This window comes from Haliotis rubra, unplaced genomic scaffold (genome assembly GCF_003918875.1).
Source record: "Haliotis rubra isolate DU_JTF1 unplaced genomic scaffold, ASM391887v1 Scf674, whole genome shotgun sequence".
NCBI classification, from domain to species: Eukaryota; Metazoa; Mollusca; class Gastropoda; order Lepetellida; family Haliotidae; genus Haliotis; species Haliotis rubra.
This window is the reverse complement of record NW_025767384.1, coordinates 330701-351546: the sequence shown is the minus strand read 5'-3', so window position 1 is coordinate 351546 and position 20846 is coordinate 330701. Positions and strand designations below refer to the sequence as shown.

Below are 20846 nucleotides of genomic sequence, written 5' to 3'. Positions count from 1 at the left end.
ATCCATCAAAGGGTCAGTCCCATAATGACAAACATCCATCACCCATAATGACAAAACACACATCAAAGGGTCAGTCCCACAATCAATGACACAACTTCCATCAAACGGTCAGTCCCACAATGACACAACTTCCATCAAAGGGTCAGTCCCATAATGACACAACATCCATCTAAGGGTCAGTCCCATAATGACACCACATCCATCAAAGGATCAGTCCCAAATGACACAACATCCATGAAAGGGTCAGTCCCATAATGACACAACATCCATCAAAGGGTCAGTCCCATAATGACACCACATCCATCAAAGGGTCAGTCCCATAATGACAAAACATCCATCAAAGGGTCAGTCCCATAATGACAAAACACCCATCAAAGGGTCAGTCCCACACAACACAACCCATCAAAGGGTCAGTCCCAAAACAACACATCCAAGAAAGGGTTAGTCCCACAACAACACAACATCCATCAAGGGGTCAGTCCACAATCACACCACATCCATCAAAGGGTCAGTCCCATAATGACACCACATCCATCAAAGGGTCAGTCCCATAATGACACAACATCCATCAAAGGGTCAGTCCCATAATGACACAACATCCATCAAAGGGTCAGTCCCACAATGACACAACTTCCATCAAAGGGTCAGTCCAATAATGACACAACATCCATCAAAGGGTCAGTCCCATAATGACACCACATCCATCAAAGGGTCAGTCCCATAATGACACAACATCCATCAAAGGGTCAGTCCCATAATGACACCACATCCATCAAAGGGTCAGTCCCATAACAACACAACATCCATCAAAGGGTCAGTCCCATAATGACACCACATCCATCAAAGGGTCAGTCCCATAATGACACAACATCCATCAAAGGGTCAGTCCCATAATGACAAAACACCCATCAAAGGGTCAGTCCCACAATGACACAACATCCATCAAAGGATCAGTCCCATGATGACACCACATCCATCAAAGGTCAGTCCCATAATGACAACACAACATCCATCAAAGGGTCAGTCCCAAAACAACACAACATCCATCAAAGGATCAGTCCCATAATGACACCACATGCATCAAAGGGTCAGTCCCATAATGACACAACATCCATCAAAGGGTCAGTCCCATAATGACACCACACCCATCAAAGGGTCAGTCCCATAATGACACAACACCCATCAAAGGGTCAGTCCCAAAACAACACAACATCCATCAAAGGGTCAGTCCCATAAACACACACATCCATCAAAGGGTCAGTCCCATAATGACACCACATCCATCAAAGGGTCAGTCCATAATGACACAACATCCATCAAAGGGGTCAGTCCCATAAACAACACAACATCCATCAAAGGGTCAGTCCACAATCACACAACTTCCATCAAGGGTCAGTCCACAACAACACAACATCCATCAAAGGGTCAGTCCCATAATGACACCACATCCATCAAAGGGTCAGTCCCATAATGACACCACATCCATCAAAGGGTCAGTCCCATAATGACAAAACATCCATCAAAGGGTCAGTCCCAAAACAACACAACATCCAACAAAGGGTCAGTCCCACAACAACACAACATCCATCAAAGGGTCAGTCCCAAAATGACACAACTTCCATCAAAGGGTCAGTCCCATAATGACACAACATCCATCAAAGGGTCAGTCCCATAATGACACCACATCCATCAAAGGGTCAGTCCCATAATGACACAACATCCATCAAAGGGTCAGTCCATAATGACACAACATCCATCAAAGGGTCAGTCCCAATAATGACACAACATCCATCAAAGGGTCAGTCCCATAATGACACAACATCCATCAAAGGGTCAGTCCCATAATGACACCACATCCATCAAAGGATCAGTCCATTATGACACAACATTCATCAAAGGGTCAGTCCCATAATGACACAACATCCATCAAAGGGTCAGTCCCATAATGACACAACATCCATCAAAGGGTCAGTCCCACAATGACACAACATCCATCAAAGGGTCAGTCCCATAATGACACAACATCCATCAAAGGGTCAGTCCATAACGACACAACATCCATCAAAGGGTCAGTCCCATAATGACACAACATCCATCAAAGGGTCAGTCCCATAATGACACCACATCCATCAAAGGGTCAGTCCCATAATGACACCACATCCATCAAAGGGTCAGTCCCATAATGACACAACATCCATCAAAGGGTCAGTCCCATAATGACACAACATCCATCAAAGGGTCAGTCCCACAATGACACAACTTCCATCAAAGGGTCAGTCCATAATGACACAACATCCATCAAAGGGTCAGTCCCATAATGACACCACATCCATCAAAGGATCAGTCCCATTATGACACAACATCCATGAAAGGGTCCAGTCCATAATGACACAACATCCATCAAGGGTCAGTCACCATAATGACACAACATCCATGAAAGGGTCAGTCCCACAATGACACAACACCCATCAAAGGGTCAGTCCATAATGACACAACATCCATCAAAGGGTCAGTCCCATAATGACACAACATCCATCAAAGGATCAGTCCCATAATGACACAACATCCATCCATCAAAGGGTCAGTCCCATAATGACACCACATCCATCAAAGGGTCAGTCCCAAAACAACACAACATCCATCAAAGGATCAGTCCCATAATGACACAACATCCATCAAAGGGTCAGTCCATAATGACACAACTTCTATCACAGGGTCAATCTAATAATGACACAATACCATCAAGGGTCAGTCCCACAATGACACAACACCCATCAAAGGGTCAGTCCCAAAACAACACAACATCCATCAAGGGTCAGTCCAAGAACAACACAACATCCATCAAAGGGTCAGTCCACAATCAACACAACATCCATCAAAGGGTCAGTCCCATAATGACACAACATCCATCAAAGGGTCAGTCCCAAAACAACACAACATCCATCAAAGGGTCAGTCCACAATCACACACATCCATCAAAGGGTCAGTCCCATAATGACACAACATCCATCAAAGGGTCAGTCCCATAATGACACCACATCCATCAAAGGGTCAGTCCCATAATGACAAAACACCCATCAAAGGGTCAGTCCCACAATGACACAACATCCATCAAAGGGTCAGTCCCAAAACAACACAACATCCAAGAAAGGGTCAGTCCACAACAACACAACATCCATCAAAGGGTCAGTCCCACAATCCACACAACTTCCATCAAAGGGTCAGTCCATAATAACACAACATCCATCAAAGGGTCAGTCCCATAATGACACCACATCCATCAAAGGATCAGTCCATAATGACACAACATCTATCAAAGGGTCAGTCCCATAATGACACAACATCCATCAAAGGTCAGTCCCACAATGACACAACTTCCATCAAAGGGTCAGTCCCATAATGACACAACATCCATCAAAGGGTCAGTCCCATAATGACACCACATCCATCAAAGGATCAGTCCCATTATGACACAACATTCATGAAAGGGTCAGTCCCATAATGACACAACATCCATCAAAGGGTCAGTCACATAATGACACAACATCCATGAAAGGGTCAGCCCAACAATGACACAACTTCCATCAAAGGGTCAGTCCCATAATGACACAACATCCATCAAAGGGTCAGTCCATAACGACACAACATCCATCAAAGGATCAGTCCCATAATGACACAACATCCATGAAAGGGTCAGTCCCATAATGACACCACATCCATCAAAGGGTCAGTCCCATAATGACACAACATCCATCAAAGGGTCAGTCCCATAATGACACAACTTCCATCAAAGGGTCAGTCCCATAATGACACAACATCCATCAAAGGGTCAGTCCCATAATGACACCACATCCATCAAAGGGTCAGTCCCATAATGACACAACATCCATCAAAGGGTCAGTCCCATAATGACACCACATCCATCAAAGGGTCAGTCCCATAATGACACCACATCCATCAAAGGGTCAGTCCCATAATGACACAACATCCATCAAAGGGTCAGTCCCATAATGACACAACATCCATCAAAGGGTCAGTCCCACAATGACACAACTTCCATCAAAGGGTCAGTCCCATAATGACACAACATCCATCAAAGGGTCAGTCCCATAATGACACCACATCCATCAAAGGGTCAGTCCCATAATGACACCACATCCATCAAAGGGTCAGTCCCATAATGACACCACATCCATCAAAGGGTCAGTCCCATAATGACACCACATCCATCAAAGGGTCAGTCCCATAATGACACAACATCCATCAAAGGGTCAGTCCCACAATGACACAACATCCATTAAAGGGTCTGTCCCTTAATGACAAAACACCCATCAAAGGGTCAGTCCACAATGACACAACATCTATCAAAGGATCAGTCCCATGATGACACCACAGACATCAAAGGGTCAGTCACATAATAACACAATATCCATCAAAGGGTCAGTCCCATCATGACACAACATCCATCAAAGGATCAGTCCCATCATGACACAACATCCATCAAAGGATCAGTCCCACAATGACACAACGTCCATTAAAGGGTCAGTCCCATAATGACACAACTTCTATCACAGGGTCAATCTAATAATGACACAACACCCATCAAAGGGTCAGTCCCACAACAACACAACACCCATCAAAGGGTCAGTCCACAACAACACAACACCCATCAAAGGGTTAGTCCCATAATGACAAAACACCCATCAAGGGGTCAGTCCACAATGACACAACATCTATTAAAGGATCAATCCCATGATCACACCCATCAAAGGTCAGTCCCACAATGACACAACACCCATCAAAGGGTCAGTCCCACAATGACACAACACCCATCAAAGGGTCAGTCCCACAATGACACAACACCCATCAAAGGGTCAGTCCCACAATGACACAACACCCATCAAAGGGTCAGTCACACAATGACACAACACCCATCAAAGGGTCAGTCACACAATGACACAACACCCATCAAAGGGTCAGTCCCACAATGACACAACACCCATCAAAGGGTCAGTCACACAATGACACAATACCCATCAAAGGGTCAGTCCCACAATGACACAACACTCATCAAAGGGTCAGTCCCACAATGACACAACACCCATCAAAGGGTCCAGTCCCATAATGACAAAACACCCATCAAAGTGTCAGTCCCACAACAACACAACATCCATCAAAGGGTCAGTCCCAAAACAACAGAACATCCATCAAAGGATCAGTCCCATAATGACACAACATCCATGAAAGGGTCAGTCCCATAAGGACACAACATCCATCAAAGGGTCATTCCCACAATGACACAACTTCCATCAAAGGGTCAGTCCAATAATGACACAATATCCATGAAAGGGTCAGTCCCATAATGACACAACATCCATCAAAGGGTCAGTCCCACAATGACACAACATGCATTAAAGGGTCTGTCCCTTAATGACAAAACACCCATCAAAGGGTCAGTCCCACAATGACACAACTTCCATCAAAGGGTCAGTCCCATAATGACACAACACCCATCAAAGGGTCAGTCCCACAATGACACAACATGCATTAAAGGTCAGTCCATAATGACAAAACACCCATCAAAGGATCAGTCCCATAATGACACAACATCCATTAAAGGGTCAGTCCCACAATGACACAACATCCATCAAAGGATCAGTCCCACAATGACACAACATCCATCAAAGGGTCAGTCCCATAATGACACAACATCCATCAAAGGGTCAGTCCCATAATGACACAACATCAATTAAAGGGTCAGTTCCATAATGACACCAGATGCATCACAGGGTCAGTCCCATCATGACACAACATCCATAAAAGGATCAGTCCCATAATGACACCACATGCATCACAGGGTCAGTCCCATCATGACACAACATCCATAAAAGGATCAGTCCCATAATGACACCACATGCATCACAGGGTCAGTCCCATCATGACACAACATCCATCAAAGGGTCAGTCCCAAAACAACACAACATCCATGAAAGGGTCAGTCCCATAATGACACAACATCCATCAAAGGATCAGTTCCATAATGACACCAGATGCATCACAGGGTCAGTCCCATCATGACACAACACCCATCAAAGGGTCAGTCCCAAAACAACACAACATCCAACAAAGGGTCAGTCCCACAACAACACAACATCCATCAAAGGGTCAGTCCCATAATGACACAACATCCATCAAAGGGTCAGTCCCATAATGACACAACGTCCATTAAAGGGTCAGTCCCATAATGACACAACTTCTATCACAGGGTCAATCTAATAATGACACAACACCCATCAAAGGGTCAGTCCCACAACAACACAACACCCATCAAAGGGTCAGTCCCACAACAACACAACACCCATCAAAGGGTCAGTCCCATAATGACATAACACCCATCAACGGGTCAGTCCACAATGACACAACATCTATTAAAGGATCTGTCCCATGATCACACCCATCAAAGGGTCAGTCACACAATGACACAACATCCATCAAAGGGTCAGTCCCACAATGACACAACACCCATCAAAGGGTCAGTCCCACAATGACACAACACCCATCAAAGGGTCAGTCACACAACAACACAACACCCATCAAGGGTCAGTCCCATAATGACAAAACACCCATCAAAGGGTCAGTCCCACAATGACACAACACCCATCAAAGGGTCAGTCCCACAACAACACAACACCCATCAAAGGGTCAGTCCCATAATGACAAAACACCCATCAAAGGGTCAGTCCCACAATGACACAACATCTATTAAAGGATCAGTCCCATAATGACACACACCCATCAAAGGGTCAGTCCCACAATGACACAACACCCATCTAAGGGTCAGTCCCACAATGACACAACACCCATCAAAGGGTCAGTCCACAATGACACAACACCCATCAAAGGGTCAGTCACACAACAACACAACATCCATCAAAGGGTCAGTCCCACAACAACACAACATCCATCAAAGGGTCAGTCCCACAATGACACAACACCCATCAAAGGGTCAGTCCCACAATGACACAACACCCATCAAAGGGTCAGTCCCACAATGACACAACATCCATCAAAGGGTCAGTCCCACAATGACACAACACCCATCAAAGGGTCAGTCCACAATGACACAAGCAATCCCGAGTGGCCACTGACCACTGTAACAATGTTAGCACTTTGACTCTTCCTGCTACAAACTCAGATAAAGTTTTCAGGGTTATCCTAGTCTGTCTCACAGTCCCTGAACCACATTAATTTCCCTACTGCCAAGCCTTCTCTGCAGTGCTAAAACCCTAAATAAAGCATGTCTAGATTTCCTCAGGTTCTGAATCTCTGGTCTCCCTAGGGCTCCTTTTCAATATAAATGGGCTTGTTTGTTACTATCAAAATTATATATATTCAGAGACTAAGCCTTAGTCTAGGGTTATACCTGTATGACCTTTCACTTTACAAACAAACTCTCCAGTTCTGGCATTGAAGATTCGAATTCTCTCATCATCAGAACCAGTTATCAAAATCTGGAAATCACTGGAAAATGCCACACAGTTCACCTGAAACAAAACACAGATGTCATTGGAAACAGATTCTAAATGAAGGAGACAGGTGCTATACAATAATCTTCTCAACCTTCCCAAATGAATATCCATGTTAGAATCTATCTTCTCCAACCTATAACAAAACTTGAGTGAGTGAGGTTAATATCCAGCGTCCCATCAGCAATATCTCAGCCATATTGTGATGAGAACAATTCATAAATTAAAGATGAAAAATTTTCAAGATTGAAATCTGTCGATGATGGACAGTAAAACTACTAGAGAATCTCAGATATTAAGATAAAACTAGAATGTTATCATAAAACATATTACTATAGAGAACAATGCAATATAAAAACGGCCTATAGATTGCCAACAACTGAAGGTAGATCACCATGCAAGGGACCATGGGGACTTACAGTACTTTTGCTACCTGAATGGATCCTCGCTGGATTAACACCATCCCTTCAGCCGCTGGCGATTAAACTTCAATTAAACCAAAGCAATATAAGAACATTTATCCATGTAGCATGATAAATACCTTGAAAGAGATGGGACTTACATACTCTCTCAGGGGACAATAATTGTATGCTACTTCAATCCTCTTGAAGGTGGTTGTATTTGACCACATTCTAAATGACATTGTACGTGTATTCATAACTTTCAGCCAATTTACACATGTCAGAGGGGTACACAAAGTCTGTGGTCTAGACTCCTGGTTGTGCAGGGATGCCTAGTGGATAGCCTAGTGGTTAAAGCGTTCGGATTGACATGCTGAAGACTGACTCACAGGTTGTTGATTCCCCATACATTGTGTGAAACCCATTTCTGGTGTCACCTCCATTGATATTGTTGGATTATTGTTTTTAGCAAGATATTGTGTCCATCAAAAATCAAACTCACTCATACTCAGTACCATCAGTCAGGGTCAGAAATTTACCAGTATGTCCGACTATCCCCATTTTGAGTGGAATTAATATTTTTAGGCATACAAGAATATTGTGTCCATCACTCTGTAAAATTGCCCATGTGGTAGCTTCTTTTCCATACTCAGCATCATGGCTAAGTCATGAGGAACTGGATTGGTGGACAGTCAAAGGCTATTGAAACACCTTTTCATACAGACATTAAACAATCAACAACAGTAATCTGTACATGAAAGTAAGTGAATGAGTGAGTTTGGTTTTAAGCTGCTTTTGTAATATTCCAGGCTAATTTCCAGCAATATTACAGCAGGGTACACCAGAAATAGACTTCACACGATGCTTTAACCATTAGGCTACCCCACCACCCTGTACATAAAAGAATACATTTAGATAACTGTACCTAATGAAGAGGAACACTTATTTATGGATAGAGTGAGTGAGTGAGTGAGTTTAGTTTTACACCCGCACTCAGCAATATTCCAGCTATATGGTGGCGGTCTTTAAATAATCGAGTCTGGACCAGACAATCCAGTGATCAACAGCATGAGCATCGATCTAAGCAATTGGGAACCAATGACATGTTTCAACCAAGTCAGCGAAGTCTGGCCACCTGATCCGTTAGTCGCTTCTTCGACAAGCATAGTTGCCTTTTGTGGCAAGCATGGGTTGCTGAAGACCTATTCTACCCGGATCGTCCGCGGGTATTTATGGATAGACAACTTCTTATTGCAATAGATGCGATGTTTCAGTGTAGATCCTAATACCATTATCAAGCAAATAACAGTGTTAAGATCTACACTGAAACGTCGCATCTATTGTAATAAAGAAGTTGTCTATCCATAAAACAGTGTTCCTCTTCATCATACTAGCTTCTAAATGCCACTTACCTAATGTTGAAAATATTACCTAATTAATGTTGAAAATATTACGATGCAATGAATGAATACATCTCATGAACACATTTCCACATAACAGCATAACACAACTACAAAGTTTATATAATTATAAAGAAGGTAAAATATTTTTTTTACCCTTTTATCTTTGTAATTATATAATATCTGCCATGGACAGGAGCGTAGTTAGGTTATTCTTCCCCGACCAAAAAACGAAATTCTGCCCCTTTAGTCCACTCCCACAAATTTAAGGGTCATTTTTCTTTTTGGGGGCAACTGTTTTCCTTGTCCATGTTTTACATTACCCATTTCGCCAACGCACTTACCCATCCCAGCAAACCATCTTAAAATGTATCAATACTGTTATTTCAGTAAAGACATATATTTATTGATCTTAGCAATATCTTTATGCACTTAATTTCATAATGCTAAATATACTTTTATGTTGCCATAGAGACATAGCAGTTTTTCCAAGCTGTCTGTGAAAACATTTTATTCACTGTTCATAAACACTCTCTGGAACATCAACTATTAAAGGTGAATCACCTTGGACTCGTTTATTACCAAACAACTTTATGGTATTGTGTCTTTGTGATTTTTGTATTTTTGTCTATTTAAAGTGTGTACATACTCCAGCTATGGTTACTATTTGCTGGTTTTTAAGTGATATGCCTGTAACCAAGTTTTATTTCCTTTGGAGAAATATTACTTGTATTTGAAGGCACTATAAAAATGTGACATAAAATGTAACTGATTGGTTGAGGGGCTAGTTTACAAAACATGATACACAATCTTAACACCAGTCTCACATCCACCTCATCCCCTAAAACAAACAAGCAGAGTGGTGTTGTGCAAAACAAGCTTAGCGCTAAAGTGAGTGACTGAGTTAAAATTTAACGTCACCCTGGCAATATTTCAGCCATATAGTGACGAGAAATGTTGTACATAAACAATAAATACAAGTAATTAAATACACAGTCATTGACGGACTGTAAAATAACTAGAGTATCACAAAAAGAGTTAAAACTAACTAGCATATATTTTTAAAAGTAGGAAACTATTTTAGGTAATACAATGTAAAAATGGGCTAGTGATTGCCAACAACTGAAGGTAGATCACCATACTAGGGACCATGGGGACTTACAGTGCTTTTGTAACCTCCATGGACCCTAGTTGGATTAGCGCTAAAGTGACGTAAATCAAATAACTTTATACAGAAGCACAACAGTCTTAGTGTTAAAGATGTGTTGCACAACATCACCAAGACCGACGGCAAGTTTCAATTCAACAAGAGACACTAGTGCATCCTCATACATGAACAAATCATATCTTTATTTATAGTCAATAAATATTAATAGCAAAGAATATTTCAGTGGTTACTGAATGATATTGGCAAAATGATACCTATTGAAGAGGTTACAAAATATTATTGCCAGTATGAACCACATAATCCAGTGATTGATGTCATAAGCATCAATTCACACTTTTAAATATGATGATATGAATCACAAAATCTGACACTCCAATACATTTAGCTGCCCTTTACAAACAAATTACAAATGTTAACAGTTATGAGGGATATTGGTACTATGTTTGGTTCTCAGATATTTTACTATGTTAACAGTTATGAGAAGGTTCCACACTATGTTAACAGTTATCAAAGATAGTACACTATGTTAACAGTTATCAAAGATAGTACACTATGTTAACAGTTATCAAAGATAGTACACTATGTTAACAGTTATCAAAGATAGTACACTATGTTAACAGTTATCAAAGATAGCACACTATGTTAACACTTATCAAAGATAGTACACTATGTTAACAGTTATCAAAGATAGCACTATGTTTGCAGTGTGTTAACAGTTATCAAAGATAGTACACTATGTTAACAGTTATCAAAGATAGTACACTATGTTAACAGTTATCAAAGATAGTACAACAGTTATCAAAGATAGTACACTATGTTAATAGTTATCAAAGAGATAGCACTGTGTTAATATTTATCAAAGATAGTACACTATGTTAACGGTTATCAAACATAGTGCACTATGTTAACAGTTATCAAGATAGTACACTATGTTAACAGTTATGAAAGATAGCACACTATGTTAACAGTTCTCAGATAGCACACTATGTTAACAGTTATGAAAGATAGCACACTATGTTAACGGTTATCAAAGATAGTACACTATGTTAACAGTTATCAAAGATAGCACACTGTGTTAACAGTTATCAAAGATAGTACACTATGTTAACAGTTATCAAAGATAGCACTGTGTTAACGGTTATCAAAGATAGTACACTATGTTAACAGTTATCAAAGATAGTACACTGTGTTAACAGTTTATCAAACATAGTGCACTATGTTAACAGTTATCAAGATAGTACACTATGTTAACAGTTATGAAGATAGCACACTATGTTAACAGTTATGAAAGATAGCAGTGTTAACAGTTATCAAAGATAGCACTGTGTTAACAGTTATCAAAGATAGTACACTGTGTTAACAGTTAGCAAAGATAGTGCACTATGTTAACAGTTATCAAGATAGTACACTATGTTAACAGTTATGAAAGATAGCACACTGTGTTAACAGTTATCAAAGATAGTACATTGTGTTAACAGTTATGAAAGATAGTACACTATGTTAACAGTTATCAAAGATAGTACACTGTGTTAACAGTTATGAAAGGTAGTAAACTATGTTAACAGTTATCAAAGATAGTACACTGTGTTAACAGTTATGAAAGATAGTAAAACTATGTTAACAGTTATGAAAGATAGTACACTGTGTTAACAGTTATGAGTGAGTGAGTGAGTTAATATTTAACGTCACATCGGCAATATTTCAAGCCATATCGTGGACGAGAACATTTGATATTGAAAAACAATATATATACATAGATATTATAAAACCTGCCGACAAAGGACAGTAAAAGCAACTAGGGTATCACAGATAAAAATGTAAAACTAGTAATTGAATCTAAAACATTTTAACTATGGGGACAACACAATATAAAAATGGGCTATAGATCGCCAACAACTGAAGGTAGATCACCATACTAAGGGCCATGGGGACTTACATTACTTTGCTACCTGCATGGACCCTAGCTGGATTTACACCATCCCTTCAGCTGTTGGCGTTTATACGAGAATTAGCCATACATTAAAATGACAAAATACTACGATTAAAACACCTGGTATACTTAAATTTACTTGAAATGTTTTGGGACTTCACGCCTCCCTCTCAGGGGACAATAATTTTACAATACTTCAACCCCTTTGAGGGCACTGCCACTAACAATCTAAGTTATTAATCAAGTCTACCAGTAATTAAAATACAAATATGTACACAGCATATTATTCAAAATTCATTCATTAAGTCAATTTCTTTAAAAAAAACAAGAATTAAATGAGAATTAACAGTAGTAAAATGATCCTTAATTGTTTTCACATTGAAGTATTTATCCCTTATGAAGGAGAATTCAACACAGTCAAGCAGGACATGCTTGACCGTGGTTCTCTCATCACAAAGGGATACAAAACGGAGGATCCTCACCTTTCAATAGAGTACGCATGCGTGTATCTAGTGTGGCCAATCACGACATCGTCATGATGACCTCTTCAAATCTGGACTGACAACCCAAGTAGGTGTAACCCGATATAGGGTTTTATTTCATGTAATTTATTGATACCTACTTGGGTGTCCCACTTCTTTTGCATCAGATCACGGATGTAAGTTCTAATAGCAGCTTTGTAATCAGAGTATGGGATCAGAAGTGGTGTCACAGATTTGTTGAGTGCTGCCTTAGCAGCAAGATCAGCCATTGTGTTCCCAGAAATGCCAGCGTGGCTGGGTAACCAACAAAAGACGATGTCGCATTGGCCAGTAGCAAGCTCATTATGCAATTCAATAACTTCTAATATAAGTGGATGTTTACTAGAAATATTTTTAATAGCCTGAAGACATGAAGAGAATCGGAAAAGATTATGTACTGTTTATGTTTAGGATGTGGATTGAATATATTTAAGAGCTGTTAAGATGGCGTTTGCTTCTGCTGTAAATATAGAGGCTGTTATCCGGTATTCTAGAAGATATTGTTCTGGATCAATGACAGTGGCACATGCCACTGCGCCACCATCCTTGGACCCATCTGTAAATAAGGATTTGTATGAATTATATCTATTTCTTAATTGACTAAATTCTTGTTTATACTGTAATTCATTTGTTTCTGATTTTTAAAAATGTAGTTAATGTTAGGTCAACTTGTGGCCTAACCAATTTATAAGGCGGAGAAGAAAGAAGACGGGAGAAGGAGATATAGTTTCAAGATCAATGCCGGCAGCAGAAATGAATGGTTTAATTCTTAGCCCAAGAGGTGGAACAAGAGCAGTCTTTTTGTTGTACAAAATCCTCATAAAGAGGATTGAAAACACAGTTAAATGCAGGATTAGACTCGTTAGAATATAGTTTTGTTAAATACTGTAAGGATAATTTTATCGCCGTTGTGGAAGAGAAGGCTCAGCGGCCTCGACATAGAGACTGTCAATAGGAGAAGTTGAAAGGACCCAAGACAAAGTCTCAGGCCTTGGTGGTGGACAGAATCTAAAAAGTTGAAGGTTGCTTTTGCAGGCTCCACCATATACTGATGGAGCCATAATCAAGTTTGAGCGAACCAATGATCGATATAGATGTAGGAGAGTGGCTTGATCCCCTCCCACTTAGAATTTGAAAGCGACTTTCAATAAATCAAGTGCCTTCATGCATTTAGTTTAAAGGGATTTAATATGCAGAAGAAACGTTAAATGAGAATCAAATATTAAACCAAAGAACTTGGCCTCCTTTACAACTTTGATGGGAGTGCCATTGAGAAACAGTTCTGGGTCTTTTAGCGGTTTATATTTTCTACAAAAATGTATACAATTAGTTTTTGATTTAGAAAATTTAAAGCCGTTTTCAAGACACCATTTATTTATTTTATTTAAACACAGCTGCATTTGCCGTTCAATAGTATGCATATTCTTACATGACAAGAAATATTAAAATCATCCACAAATAGAGATCCATCAATTGAATCATTTAAAACTTTTGACAAACTGTTAATCTTGATACTAAATAAAGTGACCGACAAAATACTGCCTTGAGGGACACCCTGATCCTGATTATAATGGTCAGACAGGGTAGAACCCACTCGGACTTGAAATTGCCTGCCTCTTAAAAAACTGTGATATAAAAAGAGGTAAACGACCCTCAAACCAAAATCATGTAAATCCTTCAAAATGCCATGCTTCCAAGTGGTATCGTGTTATGCTTTCTCGAGATCAAAGAATATCGATACAGCATGTTGTTTATTCTGATTGCATTTTTAACAAAGGATTCTAAGCGTACCAAATGATCAATGGTACTCTACAATTTTCCTGAAACCACATTGAATATTTGTTATAAGGTTATTGGTTTCAAGATACCAAGTTAGTCTATTATTCACCATACGTTCCATGGTTTTACAGACACAGCTAGTGAGAGATATTGGTCTGTAATTAGACGGATCTGTATGATCCTTGCCAGGTTTTGGTATTGGGACTACAATGGCATTACACCATGAAGGAGGAAATTCTCAGACGTCCATATTTTGTCAAATATATCTAAAAGTGTCATCAGACATGGTTCAGGTAAAGTGTTTCAGTAGCTGGTAATGGATATGATCATCACCAGCTGCAGTGTCATGAGCTTGCTCCAAGAGCAGTATGTAGCTCATATAATGAAAACACTTCATTATAATCTTCACCGTTATTGGATTGAAATTAAGTTTAGTCTTTTCCTGTTGTTTCTGGTATCTCTGAAACTCAGGGACATAATTTACCGATGAAGAATTTTTTGGCAAAGTTTAACCAATTTTATCTGCAATTTTAGACTTGTCAGTAATTAAATTATCACCATCTTTAAGATGATGAACAAGCAGATTTGGAACCTTTGCCTTTAATTCTTTGAACCATGTTCCATACTCTGGACATTGGCGTCACGTGAATTAATTTTGGAACATAGTTCCTCAAAGATTGTGCGTTTGTTTTGTTTGAAGATGCGACCTTAGCATTGAGTATTTTAAATTTATTTAAGTTATGGACAGTTGGGTGATAGGCGGAAATAGTTCTCTGCCTTTTTCCTCGCTTTTCTGGCTTGCCTACAATCTGTATTAAACCATGGTTTCCGTACATGTGGAGTTGTAGAGGACTTTGGTATACATTCATCAGCTATTTCATTTAAAACGTCAGAATAAACCTCAATAGGATCAGTTATATCACTGAAATATTGGGTCTTAGTTTAGATGTGCATAACGTTTGAAATAAGGACCAGTCTGCCTTGGAAAATTGCCATCTTGTATAAGATGTAGAATCAGATGGATAAATTGCTGATAGGATAGTTGGAAAGTGGTCACTTCCACAGAGGTCATTGTGGACTGACCAATCAAATTCATTGAGGAGGTTAGAGTCTGCAAGAGACAAATCTAGAGAAGAGTAGGTGCGGTTGCAGGATGCAGGTAAGTGCTTGAATCGTCATTGTATATACACAAATCATTATTGGATATAAAATCTTCCAGTACTTTACCTTTTGGGCTAGTGTTTGTACCACCCCAGATCGGGTTATGGCCATTGAGATCACCCATTATAAGACAAGGTTTAGGAAGTTGGTCATAGAGGCTTGAGAAGATCAGACTGCTGGAGTGTTGAAGAAGGGGGAATATACAGAGAGCATAGTGTAAAGGTAACATGAAGAGTAAGTCTCACTGCAACGGCTTGGAGATTACTTGAGAGTGTTACAGGACTATGGATAACATCCTGCTTAACAAGTATCGAAGACCCTCCAGTGGCCCTGTCACCCGGAGGTGAAAAGAATTATATGCAACGAACTGGCGACGTAAATTAAAAATATCTGTCTTCTTCAGATAAGTTTCCTGCAGACAGAAAGCTGATGGTGCAAAATCTTGGATTAATAGCTGTAACTCATTAAAATTGGACCTTAATCCTCTACAGTTCCACTGTACTATAGTTTTGGAATGGACTATCGTTTAGGAGGGTTGATTGGGGATCTACCCGCACTGTCTTTGAGGAGCGACATGCTATGTGCCCTGGGATGGAATAATGATCAGATACATCCATTTCCTCCAGTGATCAAACTTGTTAAACAATTTTATTTTATTTTCTGACCCTTTAGGTGTTCGATTTGATTTGGGCGTTTCTGTTCTGGTCTTGAATTTCGATTTGGCAGTTTGTTTTCATTTCTATCAAACTGAGAAGGAGTGATGGTTGTAGGAGATCTGATTTGTTGGTAGAAACTATTGTATCTGTCTGAGTAGACTGTTCAGGGGAGATAGACTTGGGAATATCTGTATTCACCCATGTCAGGTCAGTCTGACATGAACTTGGCCTTGATCATTATTGGTGAAAAGTGATGTCGTTTTGAGGGCGTTTCAGGTGTTTGGGTGACTGAGGCGTGCGTTTCCGTGTAATGTTCAGTAGATAGGACAATCTTTTTTGCTTCAGCAAAACTGATATTCTGGGGAAAATTCGATTTTATTAACTTCCATTTTGCCTTTTCCAAAATTGGACAGTCTTTGTTAACAGTTATGAAAGATAGTACACTATGTTAACAGTTATCAAAGATAGTACACTATGTTAACAGTTATCAAAGATAGTACACTATGTTAACAGTTATCAAAGATAGTACACTATGTTAACAGTTATCAAAGATAGTACACTATGTTAACAGTTATCAAAGACAGTACACTATGTTAACACTTATCAAAGACAGTACACTATGTTAACAGCTATCAGAGATATACTTATATTACTATCATGCCAACTTTATTACATACTTTGAGACTAAAAATGGTCCCATTTAATCAAAAACTATCATCCTTGTTGAGGGGTGTATGTAGTCCCATCAGGAATATCAACGATCATTAGGGCTGCTATGATTCACCCAGACCACGATTTGATTCGATTTTCGATATTGGACTCTTGATTTGCTCTTTTTCGATTCGATTCTTCATTCAAGTAAAACATCAGATTTCATTTAACTCTCAGAGTTTGTTAAACAAAACGTATCAAACTGAAAACTTTGTTCAAGATTTGACTTGGAAATCAGGAATGTAAATGATATAGCGTGAAATCCATTGTCAACTTGGCAATGTCTACTAACAACGATTCTCATTGGATAATTAGCCTGGCACCAACCAATCACATTTTGCCTTATTTCAGCGCTTGAAACTGTTCGAGTTGGAGTCAAAATTGCGTTCTCGCTGTGTGGAAATAATTTAAATAGATATTCAAATATCAAATCAAAATAGTGATAATGACTGTCGAAAAAGGAAATTAAGGTATCAGATTCGATTTTCGAATATTTGAACCGAATTGTTGCAGCTCTAATCAACGACTGTCATCGTTTCATAATTTCATTATTTTCTCAGCATTTGGGTGATCTACACAGGGTGGTAGATCAGTAAACCAAACAAATGTGTCAGCATGGTTTTACCTCGATTATTTATTTCAAGGGTCCTTGCAGGCAATATGACTATTATGAGGGTCCTGTGAAGGAACAGTGTAGAGAACTGTATGTTTGGATAATTTCTTTAGAGCCTGGGAATGAATCACTGATCATGTGGACAGATATATCCCAAAACATCCACATTCCAAAACTTCCATATCCAAATACTACCACACATTGTTAAAACAACAACTCCTTGTGATCTCCCCTTTTTAGGTAATAGGGTAGCCCAGGAAGAGTACTGAGCTGAAACAACAGATAATGATACATCACCTGATTGTTTGTAATGTCCTTTACAGGAAGCACTAGAGTAGTAGAAACTTAGCAGTAAGGCTGTAACGATTCACTCGCATATTCGGTGAATTGAACCGTAGCCCTTCATGAATTCAATTCGTTATTCGTGGTCACCAGAACCGAATATTAACGAATATTTACGATTTTTTAAGGGAGCATGTTTTACTTGAACCCTTGTGTACTTTTGGAAAGTGAGATACGCAAGGATTGAATATAAACTGGCATTGCAGTAGCGCAAGTGATGTTAGTTTGCCAAGGCCGCACATGGTACTGTCGACTATAACTATTACATACCAAATTTGAGTGTCATGAGATCACTGGTTAATGCTGTGACAAATCAAAACTGTCAACATGGGCATTCCATATTGTACATCAATCACTTAACTACAATATTGTATTCGTAAATAATTATTCGTATTGGTTACCCAATATTCATGATACGTATCATATTCGCCACATAGTGTATTCGTTGCAGCCCTACTTAGCAGAGTAGATATTTAATAGAGAAGTGTAGTAATATGTTCGTGTGTGTGTGCATGTGTGCGCAAACCTGCATGCATGCATGTATGTAATATAAATCATTCCAATATAATCTGCATCAACTTATTAAATTATCTCACAAATTAATATTAATTCATATTGAATATAAATTCAATTAGAATCTATATGTACCATATCAATCACAACATATTTATTTGTCAATAACACATATGAAAATGGCTTTAATTAATGTCATTAATTTTGCAACATATAGATATTTTTCATCATATACATTAGGACACATTTTAATCACTCAAAATTTCCACTGAAAGTAACAATATTCACCTCATCCTTGTGACCTCCAAACTGCCTGAGATCCAGTTTATGTAGTTCTTGTGGTCCCTTAAACATGTCCGCTCTATCCTGCTGTTTCACGGGCATTGTGACCCAAATGATTACGCTGTTAAAGTTCAATCAGTATCCTTACTGCAGTCTCTACATAATTTACAGCTGACACTTCCCAGTCTACACCCGTAAGTCTGATCAGGCTCACACAAGTACACAGACTTGCTGTTAAACTTAATAAATGATTAATGTTCCTATTTTCAAAAGCCTCCTCAACGTCTTGGGTAAAACTTCTTGATGACCTCATAAAACATTACAGGCAACATTCCTCTCAATCAAATGTGTAGCGCACTCCTGACACAATAAAACTGGATTTAGTTTTATCGATTAAGTCTCCTGGCCATAGCCAGGCAATGTACCCAGTTGTTCGACACAGAATACTAGGATACTATCCTTAACCAAACGGGGTGACTCACGGGTATTTCTCTAAGGTTATATGTTTCAGATCAGTATTCATGACGGCCTGAATGCCGCAAATGAGAAATTACGACTGGGTTCCACGCGATCTCACATCAACACAATCACCACCACCTTGTTTAGATCTATCGACAATGTATCGTCGCGATTTCACAGCAAATACGTTGTCTAGGATTCTAACTTTTTTCTTCTCTACATTCTAGAACGCTGCGTTTTATTTCCGACTGAAAAAATGTACACACAGCTTTCTCGTGATCTTGTTTATACTACCGACACCTGTTCGAACCATCTATAGTGATGATAGATACTCTTTCTCACAAGTTGCTAACGTATACAAATAACACTTCCGGTTTGTGTTAGAGTCAAAATAGAAATCAGATTTAAAGCGAGCCAGAGGTAACTCGTGCGTTTTAAGCAACAGCAAATTCGTTTCAACTCTTCATGCAAAATTATAATTACTATAAATATATTTTGAAACATAATTAACATTAAGGCAAGCTTTCTGGAAAACAACATTCATTTATTATTGCAAGTATAGCGACCGCTGCCCTTTCTATAAATACAAAGGGGTGCTGATCTATGGCTGTAACCCAGCAGTTTGATCGGGTCTGATTACCTGGCATAAGACGATTTGCCGACGGACGGAACAGAGCGTGACACGAGACTGGGTTATCTATTTAGGACGGAGGACATAAACTTTGACGCTATATATTTAATAACGCAATGGCAAAGGGCATGTGTAAATATATTTCTTCAAACTAAACACGCACACAAAGAGAAGGATAGAAGCACCTTGGTTCTAAACGTCCCTCGCTAATGTGAGCACCCCTGTCAAAAGCCCCTCAGTTCATGTATTTCATATAAGAATGAGAACATTTCTCACTGTTCTTATATATTTTATACAGTATTTTAAGTAGGAAAAAGTAGTTTATATTTAATAAAGTATAATGAACTTTTCTCATTGCTTTTTTTATATTTTATAAAGCATTTAAATATTTTATCGCATCAATGTAAAAGAAATGAAGAACATGTGACCATTTTTGTTCGCCACAGATAATGGATTACACCACCTTGCGGAATCAACATCAATATTCACTCAAATTATTTGCTAACTACATATTAATTTATATATTATTTATGGTCAAGTTTATTATGAAACAATAAATGTTTTCATGTCATTACTCATTTCTTGTCTTTAATCTTATTTTTCCATTAATACACAAAGTGAGGGACTTCTTATGTCATTTTTCGAGGGGCTTTTGTCCTGATGGGCTTTTGTAAGGAGGGGCTTTTGACCAAGACTCAATGAGAAGGGTGGATGCCCACCAGATGCCCTTATTTGGAAATAACCTCGATGGGT

General features: G+C 39.1%; 1 protein-coding gene across 1 annotated transcript in view; it reads right to left on the bottom strand.

Annotated features, from left to right (window-relative positions):
- Positions 1-19828, bottom strand: part of LOC124257824 (WD repeat-containing protein 38-like) — a 42800-nt gene extending 22972 nt beyond the window's left edge. Inside the window, 2 exon segments of the mRNA XM_046691964.1 lie at positions 7424-7544; positions 19010-19828. Of these exon segments, the coding sequence (XP_046547920.1) occupies positions 7424-7544; positions 19010-19105 (217 nt within the window). The 5' untranslated portion in view covers positions 19106-19828.
- Between the last annotated feature and the right edge of the window lie 1018 nt (positions 19829-20846).